The 19,946-nt window shown below is 34.0% G+C and overlaps 2 protein-coding genes across 2 annotated transcripts; both read right to left on the minus strand.

Moving 5' to 3' along the window:
• Positions 1-705: 705 nt before the first annotated feature.
• Positions 706-4,742, minus strand: LOC25489527 (protein SIEVE ELEMENT OCCLUSION B). The gene is made up of 7 exons (XM_013605524.3): positions 4,462-4,742; positions 4,035-4,133; positions 2,990-3,438; positions 2,763-2,872; positions 2,475-2,617; positions 1,879-2,358; positions 706-1,786 (listed from the first exon to the last, which is right to left on the minus strand). The coding sequence occupies exons 1-7, from the start codon at positions 4,681-4,683 to the stop codon at positions 1,169-1,171; spliced, it is 2,121 nt and encodes a 706-aa protein (XP_013460978.1). The 5' UTR covers positions 4,684-4,742; the 3' UTR covers positions 706-1,168.
• Positions 4,743-7,213: 2,471 nt separating this feature from the next.
• LOC25489528 (proline-, glutamic acid- and leucine-rich protein 1) lies at positions 7,214-19,484 on the minus strand. The gene is made up of 13 exons (XM_013605525.3): positions 19,069-19,484; positions 18,210-18,326; positions 17,276-17,340; positions 16,722-16,827; positions 15,994-16,065; positions 14,248-14,307; positions 13,452-13,581; positions 13,176-13,369; positions 12,906-13,090; positions 12,243-12,370; positions 11,052-11,338; positions 9,606-9,843; positions 7,214-8,201 (listed from the first exon to the last, which is right to left on the minus strand). The coding sequence occupies exons 1-13, from the start codon at positions 19,333-19,335 to the stop codon at positions 7,462-7,464; spliced, it is 2,589 nt and encodes an 862-aa protein (XP_013460979.1). The 5' UTR covers positions 19,336-19,484; the 3' UTR covers positions 7,214-7,461.
• Positions 19,485-19,946: the final 462 nt, after the last annotated feature.

Consider the following 19,946-nt stretch of genomic DNA (forward strand, 5'->3'; position numbering starts at 1 on the left):
CCATATGACGAACCATCTCAATGTGTTTTGTGTTGGTGAAAAAAGAGTCATTGTGCTTCACATGTTTTTTTGATCAAGTGCATGTGATATTAGGCTTCGGATGATGAGCGAGATAGTTTTTTTTCCATGATATATTAAGGATGTACTAAGGAAAAAGCAAAAAAAAAAAAAAAAGTATAATATAAGGACTAAATTGGATTTTCCAAATTTTCTGAGAGATTCAAATGAGTTTTAATTCTAAATAAAAATATATATATTTGGGAGGCGTCGGAGAACATGAAATAGTCGCCGTACTATTTCTCTTTGAGAAATATCTTAAGTTGGACCTTTTTGTACCTTTTCTTTTTGTGCAATTTCACATTTCTCTCTCTTTTTCTTTTTTTTGTTTTGTCTTGTGACCAAATTCATCATTTCCTTCTAAATTGTTTTGATCAAATAAATTTAAATGAAAATAATAAATAGAAAAAGTGTAAAAAACAATACACTTTAGATTTATTTTGTAAATTCCATACTTTACTCACACTCTGTTCCCATTGATCCTTTCCTTCTTTGCCCAATATCCTTGGCTTTCTTTGTTCCTCTTTTTCTTTCTAATTGTTACTGCCTTATTTTCGTTACTACTTGTATAAATTAAAAAGAAGTAAGCAGATGATAAAAAACAAGAATACAAAAACAAAACAAAATAAAGGTACTTACTACACAAAATGACTTAAAAACATTATTTTATTGTAATGTCAAAGTTCTACAATTAGCACACTTTATTAGCAAGCTGAAAACAAATGGTGCTTCAAGACCTTAACAGCTTGCCAGCTAGTAAACATAAACATTTATCCCCACCTTACATAAATACATATATTTCACAAAAGATGTAACTTAATTAAGACCCTATAAATATAACATAATTAACTCTCAAACCAACATTATTCAAACCTAAATGAATATATGAAGCAGTAATAATAATGATAGTATGTAACACGAGACATTTGAATTCTCTACAGTCAGTGAATGCACGCATTCATGCAGTCAACACATCGATGGTCGTTAGATTATGATATTGAGCTTGAAATTTGAATTGTCCGTTCTTAACTCAACAACCACTGATGCGCTGATTGTGTGAATGCTTACAATTGGTGACTGCAGGGAATCAAGATTCGATAGGACATTTGTCTCACTCCACACAGCAACGATACATGAAATATTTCTCCATTTGACGACCACATTCAGCACAAACAACTTTCTGAGGTATTCCACCAGTACTCCCAGGAAGAATAAGCCTATTACAATGATGTGGTTGCTGAATTTCCTTAATATAATCATTCAATGCTGGAACCCAACCATCTTGTTCAATCCTATGTTTCCATTTATCAAAATCTCTCAAACTTGTTAAAGCAGTGTCACCTTTAGCCCTAGCCATTTCAGATGGTCCTCTACAGAATATTGCCCAACCTCGATCACTACCGTCGAAGCTTAGCACTGTCATCACTTCACTCATGATCTTGTCATTTTCAACTGTCCTACCATGTTGTAGTTTTGAGTACAACATGCTCTCAAGTCTTGCCCAAAAGAACCAAATTGATGTCACGTTTGGAAAAAAGTAACTGAATTTCTTGTTGTTGAAGGTAGTGATCATTCTCTGCATTCTCTCTTTTGCATTGCTTTTTCCTACATAGACCATCTCTAACTCGAAGTTGCTAGTTCTTGCTACATTCATTGCTGTTTTTGTGAATGTTTCTATCCACTCTAGATCTTCGCCTCCATATAGACATATGATTTTTCCTTCTGTCATCTACAACAAGGACAAGAGAAAGTATAAATGTTTTATCAGCATTCTTAAATGTGACACTTAATATGAAATAGGAGTATTATAATGTTACATACCCAGTCCAAAAGTGCAGGATCAATGCCATCAACAAGCAACTCGAGGCTCCAAATCTCTTGCTTCCACAAGGATTCTTCTTTCTCACTTGTGAATGGAAATGCCAAATTTCCCCAAATCCATATCATGTGAAGAGCATTTTGGGAGGACAACCTTCCTTGTGGATCAAGAGCTACTAGAATAGCTCTCTTTGTGTAATTCCACACTTCTTTGATATACTTAATCACTGATGGTTCAATAATGAAAGGGTCGCGAACACTGTGCCACGGCATTGTTGATTGAAGATACTCAAACTTTTGCTTATTCACTTCATTCCATGTTGCTTTGTCCACAACTGGAATCCATACCATCTCATAGTGCGTCTCGCCCCTAGATCTTGCATCTTTGTATAAATTATCAAGTATCATAATCTCTTCTAGTGAAAGATCAAGATCTGATATCAGAAGTAACACATGTTTCCTCCTTAGTACTTCAAGACTAACCTGTTTGTCATGTGTATAAGTCAAGATTTTTTAATTAAACCATGCTGTAGAATATAATAATTAAGTCTCACAAACAAAAGGGACTAATTAATTGTTACTATAATCTAAAAACAAACCCTTAATTTTGTAGTTCCATCTATAAGCGGGGGAATATCGTCCTTTGCATAAATCAAGGCTCTCAGAATTTTCATGTTGTCTACATGAACCGTCTCGAAAAGATGTACCAGATAGAGAAATGCCTCAATATGCTTCTTTTCATCTGTACCAGAGTAAGGATGCAATTGTTAAATTATATTTTGATACAAAGTTTTAATTTCTTGTTGAGAATAAAATTTTGCAATAAGTGGTGAAGAAGACTCAAATTCAGAAGACTGTCCAAATTATGTTTTCAATAATGAACTCACCTATAGATTGGTAGCAAAGAGCAAGTTGGTTCTTGAGATGCTCATATATACTAGTGACTTTGTGAGCAAGACTAGATAACTCCCATGCTTCTGAGGCTGATGAAATAGCCCTGCAAAAAGAAGGGTCATCATAGTCATTACCTTAATTATCATTTCAAAAAAATGATTGATTTGATTCAAGTGATGAAAATGTAATATTTATATCATATGCTAATTAGCAAGCTTACTCATTTCTCATCCCTATGAGACTTGCAATTTGTGAAGCACAAGCCACAATACTTCTGATGACCCAATAGGTAGCAATAGGAATATGAGCACTTGCAACAGACATAGGAGGAGCATCTTCTGAAATATATTCAGATGGTAAATCCTTGAATTCAACAATGCACATGGTAACATCAAGTGCAGCCTTCACAAGCTTATTGAGTGCATCAAATTGTGGTCTCAATGAAACAGAATTCTCTACAATGTCAGGTAGTTGCTTAAGGAGAGCCACAGATTTTGCAAGTGTGTTTGAAACACTTGATTGAGCAACAAGCCAAAACTCTCCAAAAATAACAGCAAATGCTGCTAAGGTTAACACAACTTTTGCATGCCATGGGTAGCTAGATAGGTAATTCAGTAACACCATTGTTGACGCATGTGCATCTCCACCTCCAGAGCATTTGCAAGATAGCTGCCAATATAATTTTCCAATTGATCATTTTCATTTTAGGCTTTAGAGACCGAAATTTCGACAAAAATGACACATGACACCTTTTATACATTCACAAGAATCATTTGCTCAAATAAATATAGTTCAATGATTTGATCAAGTTATCAAATAAATGAGATATATTAGTAATTAATATGGTATCAGAATAAAAAATTTCCAGTGCATTCTTTCTGAAAGCTAAAGAAAGACAAAACTACAAGCTGTAACAATCATAACTCATAAGTATTTGTAGTACTAAAAGCAAAATTAAGCTAAGTGTGTTTTTTAATCACATATTAATGCTCGTTTTTTGTACGATGTAATGTAAAGCTGTCCTTGGAATCAAAGATAAGTATATTATATCAAAAGTTAAGTTAAGAGAGGAAAAGAATCATTCTTTATACTCCTTTTACAAGAGTGACATATTTTTGTGTGTTGTTTAGGAACACACTTTATCCTAAACAACAGTAATAACTATTTATAAAAAAATAAAAAATAAAAAAAACAGTAATAACTAATAAATATTAAATAATAACGAACTTTCATAAAAGTTAAGAGATTAACAATATAAAACCAACCTCACACGAAATTTTGTTAATGATAAAAGCCAGCGCATCAAGCATGTCAAATTCAGCCAAAGCAGCAGAAGTTTCCAATGTATCTTGCTCATGTTTAACCTGCCAAATGGAACATAAAAAACCATAATCATATTTATAGTACTAGAAAAACTATCTAAATAAACTAGTTAAAAACAAATGGCACGTGAGAGTGGTTAAAGAGATTCAGCTAAGGTCATATCGATCGTGAGAGTGCCGAGTTTGAACTCTGACAGAAACAATCATTGGTCAAACTTTACTTAGCCCTCGGCTGAACTCCTAGGAGGATTAAGACCAAATGACACATGCATGCATGCAAAGAAGCTAGAAATCAAGAGTACTAAGAACATTGAATTAAACAAACAAACAAGTGCATGAATTATAATGTCTCGATTAATTAATTAATTACATGTTCATGACCCTCAACACTTCGAGCAATGATTTGAATCAAGATTTCATCAACAATTTGGATAAGTGGTTTGACATCGATTTCACGACCATCAGGAGCATGAGTGGCCTGAACTTGTTTCGTCATGGCACTATCATCAGAAGTAGAGAACATACGTCTCTCCTTCTTTAGCTGCATTCTGTTAGAAGCAGCTGATAACTGGCGAGGATTAGCACTAGCCATGTTACTGAAAAGGCAAAAACAAACACAACAGGGAAAATATTGTTTGGTTTGAGCATAAATGGTTCAAATGTAGAGCTTATATAATGAGAGAAAGTGGAATAAAGGGTTACTGAACAGCTACCTTGCTTGTAAGAGGGTATAAAACAAAAGCTAAAGTAATCGTCCTATCCCATTAGGATAAGAAAGAATGAAGTGAACAAGGCTTAGGAATGGTGGATCCTGCAGCTTCTCATTTACTTCACACACATATAAATAATATATGTATACAAAAAAGTTAACAGTTTGTTTTATTTTTCCAATCATTGATATAAATAAATAAATATTATAGCATAAACCAATGTTTTCTATACAAGTAAGTTAACAGTTTGTGCTTTATGACATCATCAGAGAAATTACATCAGCATGCCATTTGTTTTGATAATCATCAATTAGAGCGTACATGCATTGAGTTTTCTTAAGGTACCTTGAGTGTTAAAACTCATATTTTAAAGAATGTGTTAACTGACTTAAGGTACCTTGAGTGAAATAAGACAATTTATGAATTGTATTAAAATTTTAGAGCGTACATTGAGTTTATGTAGGCTACATAAACTGAGTTTATGTAAGTTATGTAAACTGAGTTTGCAAACCAACTTTACGTGAATTAAGATGACTTGATACGTAAACCAAGTCCATATAACTTAAGTAAATTGAGTTCATGTGGAGATGAACGGTTCTAAGTGGGAATGACTCCGTTCTAGGTTTATGAAGGGTTTTGGATAGAATTGAAAATTTAATTACATTTTAGGGGTATATTTGTCATTCCATAGTGTAACACGATCTTTTAGGGGCGTTATTAGAAATAAAATAAAAAACAAGGGTTTGATCTACACCTCATATGAGAGTATACATCTTCAGAGAGAAAGATATAAAAGAGTTGTGATAAATGTGATAGGGTAGTGATGAGATAAGATGAGATAAACAGAAATAAAAGGTGTTGGATGAATCCAGGAAATGCAAGGTTTTATAATGGTTGATTACAATATTATACACAACCATTTAAAAATTGACTATATTTATGAAATTAAATGAGTTTTTTTCTGCTAAAAAAAGGAGGGAGTATTTTATATCAATATTTTAATATGATCACGTCTCTGGTACACTAGGACATATGTCTTGTTCCATGAACAATGTTGTTTTTATATTTTGATCAATAAATTTTATTATTAGATTAAATAAAATTTAATGATGCAAAATAAGTTTGCATAGTAGTATATAAATAAATTAGGATGTGTTTGATTTGCTAAATAATAAAGGAAAAGACAATTCAAGTTATAAAATGATTGATTTGTAAAACTGTTTCAGGGACATGACAAACTAGAGGAAATAGACACGACAAAAACAAAAATTATTGTCCCTCATCAAACCACAACACAACTTTTTGTCGCACATACAAGTTGTCTAAAATATCAAAATAACATTTTATCCACAAAAAATCGTACAAGACCATAAATTATTCAATACTATAAAAATTCGTCATATGTTGTTCTGCCTTATATTGTTCTATCCAGTACTTACTGTTTTGCATATCAAACGCATCCTAAATAAATTGGGTGGCTACCTAGCATGGATTTTTTATATTGAATCCTACCATGGATATGTTTCTATTCTCCAATTTAAAGTTGTTAAATCAAAAGGAAAAAGGAAAGTATAGATGTGATAACTTATTCAATTATAAAGTATGGATGTGATAACTTATTCGTATAGTATAGGTTGTGTAGCTTCTAGCTGTATATATCTAATTAAAATCAGGTGTTGCCTAAGGACGTTGTTTTAAGGTTTTTATATAAGATAATTATTTATTAAAAATTAAGTAAATGTCTTTAAATGTAATGCAAACACGATTTCAAATCGTGTTCAACAAGGTTAAAAGCATGACTGAGAAGAAGAAAACATAGAAGAAAAAAGTTGACTTGAGCCTAACTACCACATTTGCAACACTATCATTCGTTTCACTTATTACCATGATTCATCATTCATAATAACATAACCAGTATGTTTTCATGTTTGCTTCTTTACAGTGATGGTGTTCCCTTTTTTTTTTTGTTGAACAAAAGGGATTAAAATCCCAAAAAAAAAACTAAAAACCTCTAGAAAAGAAGGTACTAGCACTATCGGCTAGCAAAGTAGGTTGAAATAAATCAATCAATCTTCGCCAAAGCGTCGATAACTTGATTAGCCTCTCTAAACACAAGAAAATTTCACAGACTTCATGTGTGTTGCGATGACTCTAATATTTTGCAACAAACCATGCAAAGAATGAACAATAGAACAACCACCGGTCATAAATTTAATTGTGGCTAATGAATCGTTCAATCAAAATACATGGGAAACCTCTACCATAAGCAATTTGAAGATCTTGGAAGATAGCACATAATTCTGCAATGGTAATAACAAGCACCAAGATTACGGTTCCTCTTGCTCTAGCTTTACATTAATATGAATAATGCAGATGAATAGAAACATAATGGAATGTTTGCGAAAACAAGGCAAGAGGAAGGTGACCTTTTCTTGTGGTCTCATTTTTAACTTTTTGTGCCATTTAAAGAGTACCAGAAACTAAAGATATGTAATTCATAACCCTTTAAAAAATATATTAAATATATTTTTGGTCTGTCAAAAAAGTTGCATACAACAGCATTACGTACCTAATGAAAACATATAAAAGAAGATAAAATAAATATTGTTACTGCCCTGAATTGTGCTTCTTTCAATGGAAAAAGATTCAAAATTTTCCCCTTATTCAGAATCAGGGTCTCCATCCACAATATCAGGAAAAGGATCATCATCGTCATCCACGGAATTGCCGTAATCTAACTTAAATGCAAATTGCTGAAGCATATTAGTGTCTGATGACTGTGCTGAACTTCTGCTCTGTGAAGCTAATTCCACATGTTTAGCTTCATTATGAGCTATAGCACTGTCTGAAACAATCCTCTCCGCCTCTGTAATAGTAGCTGCATCACCACGAATGTCAATGACGGCCGGATTGCTTGTCGTGCAAGTGGCAGGTTCTTGAAAATGCGTGACAGATTCTCCAGGATTATCTGACTTGGATACAGTTTCATTCTCGACAGTTCTCATCTCAACATCTGCACATGTGGTAGTCTCAGTTACCATCTCACTCCTTTCTTGGATATCGGCGCTAGAAGGCAGGGGTGTCGCCATTTCAGAAGACTTTTTGGCGTCTTTCATGTTTTCCTTCCATAGCCCACCCATATCATCGTCACCATTTGCCAAATAGTCAGCAAACATATTATTAACACCGTCGGGAGGTTCTGTTTGATGCAAACCAAATGGAGTAGTGTGGTTCCGGCTAACACATTCATCTCGGAAATTGAAGTGAACTTCATCATAAGTATTGTTGTTTGGAGGGACATAATCAACCAGCGGAAGTGCCCTGGGATGTATAAGCACTTCCAAGGTTAACATAGCATGGGCACAGAACTCAGCAAGCTTTGTTCCAGTTTGTTGTTTTCCTGCAATGACATGAATTTCATGTTGTTGTTCAAGCAAATAGGGAGGAAACCAAATATAATTTCATAAGATTTGTAGGTATGAGCATGAAGAAGGTTAAAATGCTATATTTTATTTGATAACTCTATTCAATAATAAAACTGAAAAGAAGAAACTTATATTAAAAGAATCTAATTTATTTATGTTGCTTAAAACATTCATTCTCAAATAAAAACCTTTAAACATAGATAGAGATAAAAATTTGGTATATTAGTCCAAATTTGGTCATTGGTTCAAGTTGCACAATTTATCACCCTTTCAGTCACAAAGTATCTTGCTGCAGTGTAACCAAACTCTCGAAGTCATAGCTTCTCTCTAAATGTGAGGTAACACAGTGATTATATGGATTTCCAAACACGGCGATATTGTATTTTTGCTGGTGGTAATTAGGCAATGCCATCATGAAAAAGGAAAAGCAAAACGCAGTTGCTAGATCTAATGTAGAGGCTTAATATCGGGCAATAACAATGGGTACAACGATTGTGTCATGAATCAAAATTTGGAAATGTTGATTGTACTAAGCTATACTGTGATAATAGTGTGGCCAAACATATCAACTCGAGTTTAGTCTTCCATAAGAGGGCCAAACATATAGAAAATAACATATAGAAGTTATTTTCAAGCCAAATTGCTATCAAGTTTACCCTAGTGAGCAGCTTGCAGATAACCTTACAAACCCTCTTTGGGATCCTTATAACCACTTTATCAATAACAAGTTCAATGCATATGATTGGTATATACTCCAATTTGATAGAATGTTATGTGAAGGGTCACATATTAAGGGGCTGTATATTGGCTGTCCATTTTCCTTATAACCATAATTAGGAATTTTATTTGCACTGCAGTTTCCTAAGAGGTCACTTGGTTGTAAGATTAACCTTGCACCTTGTGAAACTTGGTTCGAGACTGCATGGAGGAAATGGAAGAGGAACCAAAATTTGCATAAAACCATTTTCGAGTTTTTCCTAACTTGTTTAACTTTTTTTTGATAAGCCCTAACTTATTGAACTTAAAAGATTGTAACTCATGTTATTTATACAATCATAATGAAGATTTTCTGAACAATTCAGAACTTTTGTTTAAGTCCAGAAAAACATGACAACAAATAAAAAATATATACAAATAAATGTTTAATTATTGATTCCAAAAATACAGCCCTTAAACAAGTTTACTTTCCAACAATCTCGGCACCAATTGTGAACACTATTAAAAGTTAAAACTCTACCCGTCTTGTAACAATACTCATAATAACTATCATCAAATCTTGCATGCATGAAACCCGATATATTACTACTCCTAAAGTAATCATCAATAGGGACAGAAATATCAACAGGAAAAAATAAGGTCATATTGAATCATAGAAGTACCTCTACGGAAAAGTTCAAGGCCCTGTGATAAATATGGGGGCCGCGGCACAGAAAGAAAAGACGCCAAAAGAGCACGCAATGCAGCAAGCTGCAAATCTGCGGCAGTTGCAGTAAGTTCCTTTTTCTGAAACACATTTATTTCTTCACTAGATGAACCTTCTCTGAGAGAATCCATTGCTATGACTATCAAAAGACTATCAACTTTGGATCTCCACTGTTCTGATTTTAAAGCACCAGCCTGTAAAAAAAAAAAAAACTATTATGCAGGCCCTTGAAAATTGAGAACAAAACTACGATCTCCACTATCAAGAGTCATTCGATGTACCCTTAAAATTAAAGAGAATTCCATGGAGTTTCGGGAGAATTTCCTCTTCAAACACATCAGATAGATATTAAGGGGATAAAAAACTTGCTACAGAGGTAAAGAAAAATGGAAATGCTGACAGCGCTATAATATTTGACCAGTGTTAGAATATAAGACATCTTCTCAGTCATGCACTTTCATGCACCGTCTCAGTAAGACATCTTCTCCGGTGCGTGAGCTACACGCGCCGCCTTACCAGCCTCCATTTGCAACTCCACTTATCCTGTTGTGATCGTCTACCTTGTTGAGAACAACCATCTTTCCCTCATTTTTTGGTTTTTGGTATGTTACTTTGCTTAACCTGTTAAGCTAGACATTGGTTGCCTTAGATTTTATACAGAGACTCAAGAATATTAAACGCCTGAAATTATTTATTGAGGGGATAGAATAGTATTTTGGCTTCTTGTTGATGCTATACTTATGGCTGCTTCAAGGAGATTGCTATCTAGGATATGCAACTTATATTAGGCTCACTGCATGCTTTTTTGTTTTGGCAACTATCTTTGGTATATAGTTTCTTGCTTGGAGGATACCTTGTTCTTCAACAGCTTCTAGTCATTAATTTCTCACCAATAATTTGTTTCCTTTATATATTCCTTTAAAAATAAGTAAAAGAACTGTTTGGGCAAATAAAAATGTATCTTGTTATGCAATGTCCAAAACTGTAGCTCACCGAGATAGCAATGTCCCAATCTCCTTTGACAAAAAATACGATGAGTTGATGACATTATAATTTACTAAATTTGTGAATATTGTGACACTTAAAATAAGAAAATAAGCAAGCACAACATTTATCGTTTTTATTTATCCTTACTGTAAGAAAAATAGGATGGTTATTGTGTTAGCTTCTTATAACGTTATACGCTATTTGTTTCACACATCTTTTGCATAAAAATATCAGTACAAAAAAACCATCCGACTGGCGTTTGTATCACAGTTATTCAATCTTTACTTAAATGGATTCCTCATCTTTTTCCATCAAACCTTATAATTACAACAAAACTATGAACGAGAATAGTCATTAAAGGTAGGGAAAGGTTTGTGAAGGGAAAAAAAAGTTATTTCAAACAAAAGATACATACCACGGTAATAAGAGCCTCTAATGTCTCAAGTGCAGCTACCCTCAGAGAAATTGGAGCAACGGTACATTTCTTTGGAACTTCCACTCCTAAACCACCACCTGCATCATATTCCTGAAGAGAACCAGTTGTGCTGCTGTGCTTCCTTTTTTTACTACTTGCCGGTAGCGGTGCTACAGTGGAGGCATCAGTATTAGAACCATTCGACATGCCTCCATTCTTCTTCTCTATGGTACTCAAATCAGCAATAGCATTATTGACAACTTCCTTCGACAGGCATAAAGCCATTCCTGTTCGATATAATTAATAAGTAAAAGTCATGATGTATGGTTCAAATTATATAGCTTAGTCAAACAGCTAGGAAGAGGAAACAAACAAATTCAGGGCATAAAAAAAGTGGAGGCAAAAAAAGAAAGAACCATCAAGGCAGTTTGTAAATAGAGTTGTCGAAACGGTCCGTGGGGAAATATTAACTATAAATACTGTTGTAATTTTGGGGCATAACTCATCCTTACAAAACCGGCTTGTAAGGTGAGGAGTGCTTCCTCTTTATAAACTCTGATCAAGCTTCCAATCTAACCGATGTGGGACTAAATCCACCCCCTCAAAGACAAGCCAACATAAGGCAACTTGGGGCAGATCGCATCACAATTTTAAGGGTGGAATTACCAACCCACCCCTCACATTCGGGGTGGGATTTCCAACGCACCTGAGGTGGAATTACCAACCCACCCCTTCATATTCAGGGCGGGATTTCCAACAAATACACTACATGAAATCAGATGTAGGATGATGAGAAAAGAGAAAAATATATGGAAATTAAACAAAATACACTTTTAGCCTCATTCATTTATCTTCCCTTCCTCCTCTTTCTCTACCTGTATATTTTCCGTTTCTTTTTGATAGAAAATAAAAGCAAAACTGCGAAAGGATTATAGGTAAAAACATTTACTTATATACAAATTAAACTTTAAATTCCCCGAAATAACCCCATCTAAAAGATCTCTTTTTAAGGGTGTTTTGGGTTTTCGAGGGTCCCTTCCCTAGTGCGGGAAATAGCACCACTATTTGAATGTGATTGGGGCTGCCAAAGGACACTCCCTTAATTCACAACGATAAGGCTAGAGAATAGCGGTCAGCCGCTGCTATTGGTAAACTATGAGCAGAAAGGAAATTCTAAGAGATTTCACATACCAACACCCATGGATATGAGCAAAATTTTTGCAATGGAATATATCTTAATCCTTAATTCTGACAGCGCACATGTCTTGAAGTACTTTGTGATGAAACGTACAATAGAGGCAGCATGCGGTAATAGTTGACTGCAATGCAAATATGGGCAATGATTACAATTCTACTTTCATTCAAGAAATAAATACATAAAACATATATCAGAGGAAACATGGAAATCATGCATGGGAGCAGGATTGAAACACCATAAGAGTACAAGGTCAGCGTTTAGATGATTCATAGGATGAATGCTATCTATTGTGGATCCCGGAAAATAGCAGATGGTTCAAATTTGGATTCACTACAATGCTATGGTACTCCAATTTGACAACAGTGTACTAAATAGTATTTCACGGAACAATAGCAATTTGTTCAAATTCCGCTACGCTGTAGCGCTGTTATAGCCTATATTTGATAACACGAGAAAGTACATAGAAAAATCATAATAATTAAAACAGGAATTAGCAAATGTCATTAAAGTAAAGACTAAACACACTAATTTACAACATCAAGGATCCAAAAACTTGAAAATTAATTTTACAAAAACCCCTTTTGCCATTTCTTTCTCTTTCATTTTAGCCTATTTTTCTTGTGAAAGGAAGGGGTATGGATAACACGCAGCCATACCTGCCTGTCGCCTTTATAATAGCTGCAAGCAATTCCAGGCTACACATATGCAAAACTGGAAGTTCTGAACAAACGTTCTCTTGCTGTCTGCCGGTCATGAATGGCAATGACATTTCTGGCAAAGCGCCATTTACCATCAGAATTCTCTCGACAAGGACCAATAATAGGCGCACAGGTACATTAACCTAACAATTAAATTACATTACTTATCATCATCATTAAACCACAGAACTCGCTGAAGGAACATGCGTAGGATAAATTAAGCAGTACCTTAACTGGATATGTATTCGTGAGAAGCATGCAACATCCAGACATGAGTAAAGAAACATTAGATGTTCGTGATTGTTTAGACCTCTTTTTTGTGTTAGTACTAGGTTCTTCTGTTGATACATCGCATCCTAAAGGTGGTGGAGGTTGTTTCCCAGGCAGAATTAACAACCCATTGAACTCCTTACGAATGGTTTCTGCAATGCTTAGAAAAAGATGGTCACGGCCTACTTTTCAAGAGTGGCTTTTATGAAACACATAGCACCAACATCTACATACCTTCTTCTAGACCTTGAAATGTCAAATTTAATTGATCATTTATTAAAATCAAAATTTTCTGCATCATCACAGACCAGCTTTCTTCATCTCCTTTTGATTTTGGAAGTAGCGCTAGGCAATGTGCAAGTTTCTGGATGTACAATATAAACAAGAGGAAAAGAAACTCGTTATTGAGTGCTCACAGCATTATTGGATATCTACTAATGCAACTCACTAAAAACTATCAAATGCTGAAACCGACATTAAAGCCAAAAGTTTATACTCCCCGAATATTTTTCTTTAACTTCAGATTTTCTGAGAAAAACATCACAGAACAAAGAGAATTGGGAACAAGAATTTAAAAATAACAGATTACAAATCAAATTAACACACATAATTTTCAATTTAACGATGTACTAATATATCACTCTTCGGATCTTGCAAAAGACCCTTTTTGCCCCCTTCATCGACTCTTAAGCGATCATCGCAATAAACCATACATACCCTAGAAAAGGCTCCTAAAATTTGATGGGTTAAATATGTTTTTAGTCCTTACAAAATCATGAGTTTTTAAGTTTAGTCCATATAAAATTTTAATGGTAATTTTATTCCTCCAAAATATTATAGTTTGTAAAAATGGTCCCTGTTTTGAAAACTTTTTACAAAAAATGGATAATTTTAGTCCTTCAAAAAAGTCCCTATAAAATGTAAATAGGAATTAAAAGTGAATAAAATTTTTGTAGGGACTAAACTTGAAAGCTTGTAATTTTTATAGGGACTAAAAACATATTTAACCCAAATTTGATAGTCACATTACCTTCATCATATCATGACTGCATCCTCCAGACACAAGTTTAACTGCAATAGCAGATTCAACCTGCATAAATTCAAAACACTCGTCAAAATCTTGAATACAGCACCAACGAAACTATTGTGCTTTCCTACACATTTTCATCATAAAAGCAACGGGAAAAACTGGTATAGTTTACATGCAACCACATCATGCCCTTTGTTTTTTAATCATGCAGGTCATATTGCCCCACCGAAGAGTCTTGAACTCAAATAAGTAAACCGTATCAATGCATGTGCATATGCAAATACATGCTGCAAAAACAGCAATGTCTCAAAAATATTCAAAATGTGCATCCCTTTTACTTGTGCTTTGTATGATTCTTTTAATTAAAGGGTAAACACAGAAGAGCTCTCCAAGTCCTGTAGGGTAACTAGAGTGTTCATTATGGCCTCATGTAATACAAAGTTTGTATAGTTTAGATTGGAAGGCACTGTAATGCCAACCCTGCAATTACTACAACTCGTGATAGTCCAGAAGTTTATTTCCATCTACAAAATGACGACTCTATTATATCACTGGCGTTTTTATTAAATTCGGGTGAGAGCACTTGGCAAAATTTTGGAGAGGATATTTGGGTGGTGAATGTTTCTTCCATAAAGGCATTTCCTCAACCCAACAGTATCTCTTAATTGTATCATTCACCCATTAAATTAACTTTTTATAAAATTTAGAGTCCTTTACAAATTGGTATGTTCACATTCATAAAAAATAAAATAAAAATAAAAAAAATAAAAAAAAACTTATGTGTTGGGAAAGCTGGCAAAATTGTATTCGCTCTTAATTTGAATCCACTTCTACTGTTATCTATCAGTTCAGATAGGATAGATTGGATTTCAGATTCTCTTGACGTGTAAAAAAGGCTCTTCTTGAGAAAATCATTGGGAATTCCGAAGTTCCCTCAAAGTTCAAGCTTTTTGCTCAAACAAGGATCTATAGATACAAATATATTGTCAGTGGTTTTGTTAGCCACTTAGCCCTTTATGCTCTTTCTACAGAAATGTGTTCTAAAGCAGTTTAATTTCAGAAACATTACTGCACTTACTTTCGCATTACAAGGAAATTACTTTCCTAAAGAACAATCATTCTGGAGTCCTGGTGAACAATATTGCATCCTGCTTTAAGCAGTTTTTTATGGTTTCGCTGCAATTTTTATAGAAAAAAGGAATGCCAAAATGTTTGGCCTTCAGAACACAGTTTAAGGGTATGACTAATGTCTTCATCCCTAAGTTTGCTATGGGATAGGATATCTTTATGCCTTCGCTTTGGTGTTATATCCGTTGCAGTTTCAAGGGAGGTACCACTTCTAAAAGACATCTAATCTACTAAAATTTATTTTCTATCAAAAACAAAACCATCTTAATGTCAAACAGGCGCTCACAATGGTTGTACCTCATGTTAATTGATATGCTATCTGGGATGTGTTGCATCAAGGTGAATGAATGCCTAGGTAGATTTTAGTGGATAATCAGATAAGTTATACAGATATTATTCCAGTTCACCATAAAGGAATGCTCAAGCTCTGAATGAGATGTTATCAAAATCAAAATTACAATTAAGTTCTTGTTCTGGTTAAATAAGTATAAAAGTAAGTTGTGGACATCATACAAGAAAATGGGAATGAAGCATGTAACGAATATTCTTCTTGTTCTAATTATACATACATGAATTAAGCATGTAAGAAATCTTGCGACTAGGGAAGGAGAAGCATACACTATCATAATGACGCTGAATAGAAAATGGGAATGAAGTTATCAAGGTACATATTACATGAACTCCAGCTTCCTGCATACACCATAATTAATGAATAAAACTCGTAAACAAATAAAGATAATTTATGTCCAAATAAATAGCACGTATATGATGATTGACAAAGAAAGTAGGGTCTATCATCAAAAGCAAGCAAAGAAATTAAAATATCATATATATAAAGATTTGTCTGCATTCAGCAAGCATGGGCCAAATAATAAACTTTTTATCTTTCACTTATGCTAAGTTTAGCACAATATATTTCATCTTTTAGCATATACAAGTGCATGGTCGGAGAAGAATACAACAATGAGTCGAAGAAATAATATTTTGCATACTTACATGTGAAATTGGTTGCATACTTACAATAGTGTTTGTATATGCGTTCTGTTTATGTTGCTAACTAGGCATTATATGATAAAGCAATGATTACATATATGATCTATCAACATATGTTTTACATCAATGTTTAAATGCAACTCTAAGCACAACTACATATACTTCAAAACAAGAATTTCTCCTTCAACAAATTTACAGGAATATAGAGTTTATCACTTTTGCTTTCGACATGAAAATATTATGTAACCACTAAAAATATAAATATACCCCCATCCATTGTACTATGATGGAAGCTTTTTCATTGTCTATGTTGAATAGAAGCTAAAATTTCAATAATGCTTGAAATAACTTACCCATACTGCGTCTGAGTTGTCATCGTGTAACATCTTTAGAACAGGCTGAACAACTTTTACAGCAGAGGCAGACCCATCTTTCTTGAACTTTGGAAATCCACTTAACCTAGCATTCATAAAAGAAATTTAATACAGGTAGCTTCCAGCTGATTCGATGAAGGCAGAACTTACCAGCAACAGTACTAGAAAATGGGCCAACAGGCTATACTAATTTGACTTGTAATACAAACAACTGAGAGAAAATGCTCAAGAAAATCAGTATTGGACTTACTCTAGCTTTAAGACTAAATGTATCACTATAGTAATGTTTTTTCAAAGAGACCCTGTGATCTATTTATAGTTCAAAATTAGGACCCATCGTTTGTAAATAGTTAATGGAATATCACTGATTTACATTTCAAGATTATCAAATATTCTTTGACAGGTAATTTAATCTTATTGTTCACAAAGCATACACACTGCTCTTAAGCAGCACCAACCATGGGTATAATACATATTCCAATAATTGAATCAACCAATAGGACTTCCTTTTAGTAAGAAAAGAAATATCTAACCTTGTAAGTAGATCAGATATGGAAGCACAAGCAGCCACCCTCACTAAATGAGATTCTGCCGGTGACTGTAATATATAAAGATTACGGAACACATCACGATTGCGTAAAATTTAAGATTTTATTTCAGCAATTTGAACATTGATTTTCAAAGATCTAAAGAAAGAAATAAGGGACGTCTGTGTTGGAGTGCACATGATGTCTAAATCATTCAACTAGGGAGATACAACGCATACGATATCCATTAGATAAAGTGAGATAAGAAATTATCAATTTTATAGTATCAAACTTGGTTTATGCGTCAATTTTAGAGTAACAAGGTAATACTACTCATCTTTAAGTTTATCTACCCGCATAAAGTCTTAAAATTTGAGTTGGGTGTAACTCAACCCTGCAAAAGCGACTTATATTGTGAGGGATGCCTCCTACTTATAAACGCATTTACAGGCTATATCTCACATTTTCAGGCTATATCTCAATTCTCATCCAATGTGGGACACTTGACACACACCCCTCACAAAAGGACCGGAGTGTGACTCAGGTGGGCCAATTGCAGAGCGGCGCTATACCGCTATTGTGTAGCGGAATTTGGACAGACCACTGTTGTTTTGCAATGCACTATTTAGTACAAAATGTTGTCAAATAGCCGCTGTAATGGCGCTGTAGCACTACTGTGTAGCAGATTTTTAACAATCTGCTATTTTCCGCTATCTGTGATTGACATCATTGGTTGTGATATCAATACCATCTTAAAATTTTGGTTGAGACTAACTCAACCCTACAAGACCGCACTAAACATTTTAAGGCCATACTGACTCTCAACACAAAGGATGTTATAAACTTGCACTAAACAATAGTTGATATATTCCCAAAAGGAAGAATAAAAGAAAGCCAGCAAGAGAATTATGTGCAGCCACGGAAAAGAACAACTGATTACCTGTAGACAAGTTAGCAACTTCTGGAACCACACAGTGTAAGATTCTTCAAAACGATCAGAACTGCACTCTTCACAAGTTACCCCTAGCAAGGATATTCCTGCCCAACGTTTATCAGGCTGGGGAAAAACAAGGAAAATCCGGCCATTTCAATTAATTGATTAGTCAACTCAGACTGAATAACCACAAAAAAAAAAAAAAAAACTTCAAGACTAATCGCTTCATATTAAAAATAAAAAAATAAAAACTCAAATACCGTTTGTGACAAATAAACTAGAACAAAATTGATTTTCACCCAGAAGTCAAAAATGAAAAATAAAAAGCTTTTTGGAATTTGGATAAACAACTTATTTAACTGCTTATCATAAAATTGCTGATAAGCTATTTCTATAACTACATATAAAATAACGTACAATTGTTTTCATATAAGCTATTTTCATAAGCTATCTCGGAGAGTTTGTGGAAATAAGACGAAACTGTTTATAAACATGCCATAGGCTCTACTTGGCAATGCAAGATTTTGAGCTTATAGCTTATAAGCTCGTATGACAAAAACTCTTTTGGTAACATTTTTTCCTTCTGAGTTTATAACTTATTTTGATAAGCTAACTCAATTAATGTATAGCTTAACATTTTTTCTATCAATTCTACCCTTGTCATCTTACTTGAAAAAAATTAATACTAATTAAACATATATTATTTCATACTTATAAGTTAATTCAATACTAACTTCACCAAACACTACAAATTCAGCTAGCTAGCTAGCTTATAAGCTATTCGCTGTGAAAAATAAAACCCAGTAACAGAAGCATGTATGTTGAATATCCAAAAAGTATAGTAGTGAAAAGTAATAAAATTTACCTCATGGGAAGAAATAAGGAGCAAAAGACGGTCGACCCATGAAGTAAAAGATGATTTCAAAGATTTAATTAGTTTAGGGTCCAACGATTCGGTTACGGAGTCGGATAAAAGAGAGTGTGTTTTGATCAAAGAGACAACTTTGGAGAGTTCAGAAGGGTTGGAAAAGGGATGATCCGCGCTAGGGAGGTGTTCTCTGATGATAGTGTTGAGCAAGCGTGGTTTCAGTGCAACGTCGTACATGTCTTTGAAGTGCTCAAAGGCTGCCATTGGAAGGGACGGAGAGAGGTGGAGCAACGGTGATCGGAGTGGAGATGGCCGGCGAGCGGCGGCGTTGTGGCGGGAAGTTTTGTGCTGCTTATGTCGTTGTGGGTTTTGGGTTTTAGGTTTTGAGTTTGTTAATAACACAACTAATGGAAAATATTTGATTTTTTTTTTTTAAGGAATGTCTAAGTTAATCATTAAAAAGTGTAAGTTACTATGGAATTTGGTTGGGATGTAAGTAAAATTTGTCCAATAATTATTTCATGTGGAATTGAATTTGAACAATCTGTCTAATAATTTGTCCAACTTATTTGGTTAAATTAATTATTATTTACTCCCTCCAGTCATTATTATATTATAAGTAAAAAATTATTTTTTATGTTCATTGAAGATGTGATTTTTTGCTTTTTCAATTAATATAAATCACATACATCATTTATCGAATTAATCTAAAAAATAATTTTTTGCTTATAATAGTGATCGGAAGAGTATGTGATTAGGATAAAAATGTTATTCTAAAAAAATATGGTTAATAAATAGAAAATGATCAATCACCTCCGAATATTGTAACTTTGTGCAATTATCTCTCCTCAAAGTTACGTAACATCAAAAAAGCT

The sequence above is a fragment of the Medicago truncatula genome, chromosome 3 (assembly GCF_003473485.1).
Source record: "Medicago truncatula cultivar Jemalong A17 chromosome 3, MtrunA17r5.0-ANR, whole genome shotgun sequence".
NCBI lineage: Eukaryota > Viridiplantae > Streptophyta > Magnoliopsida > Fabales > Fabaceae > Medicago > Medicago truncatula.

What these genes read in the sequence shown, in the direction of transcription:
- LOC25489527 (XM_013605524.3), bottom strand. Translation starts at nt 4,683, where the DNA reads ATGGCTAGTGCTAATCCTCGCCAGTTATCAGCTGCTTCTAACAGAATG. An exon ending in ATGGAACTACAAAATTAAGG is followed by an intron (nt 2,359 to 2,474) that starts GTTTGTTTTTAG and finishes CATGACAAACAG; the next exon opens with GTTAGTCTTGAAGTACTAAG. An exon ending in ATCCTGCACTTTTGGACTGG is followed by an intron (nt 1,787 to 1,878) that starts GTATGTAACATT and finishes TCCTTGTTGTAG; the next exon opens with ATGACAGAAGGAAAAATCAT.
- LOC25489528 (XM_013605525.3), bottom strand. Translation starts at nt 19,335, where the DNA reads ATGGCAGCCTTTGAGCACTTCAAAGACATGTACGACGTTGCACTGAAA. An exon ending in AGTTGCTAACTTGTCTACAG is followed by an intron (nt 17,341 to 18,209) that starts GTAATCAGTTGT and finishes TATATATTACAG; the next exon opens with TCACCGGCAGAATCTCATTT. An exon ending in ACAACTCAGACGCAGTATGG is followed by an intron (nt 16,066 to 16,721) that starts GTAAGTTATTTC and finishes TGGTGTATGCAG; the next exon opens with GAAGCTGGAGTTCATGTAAT.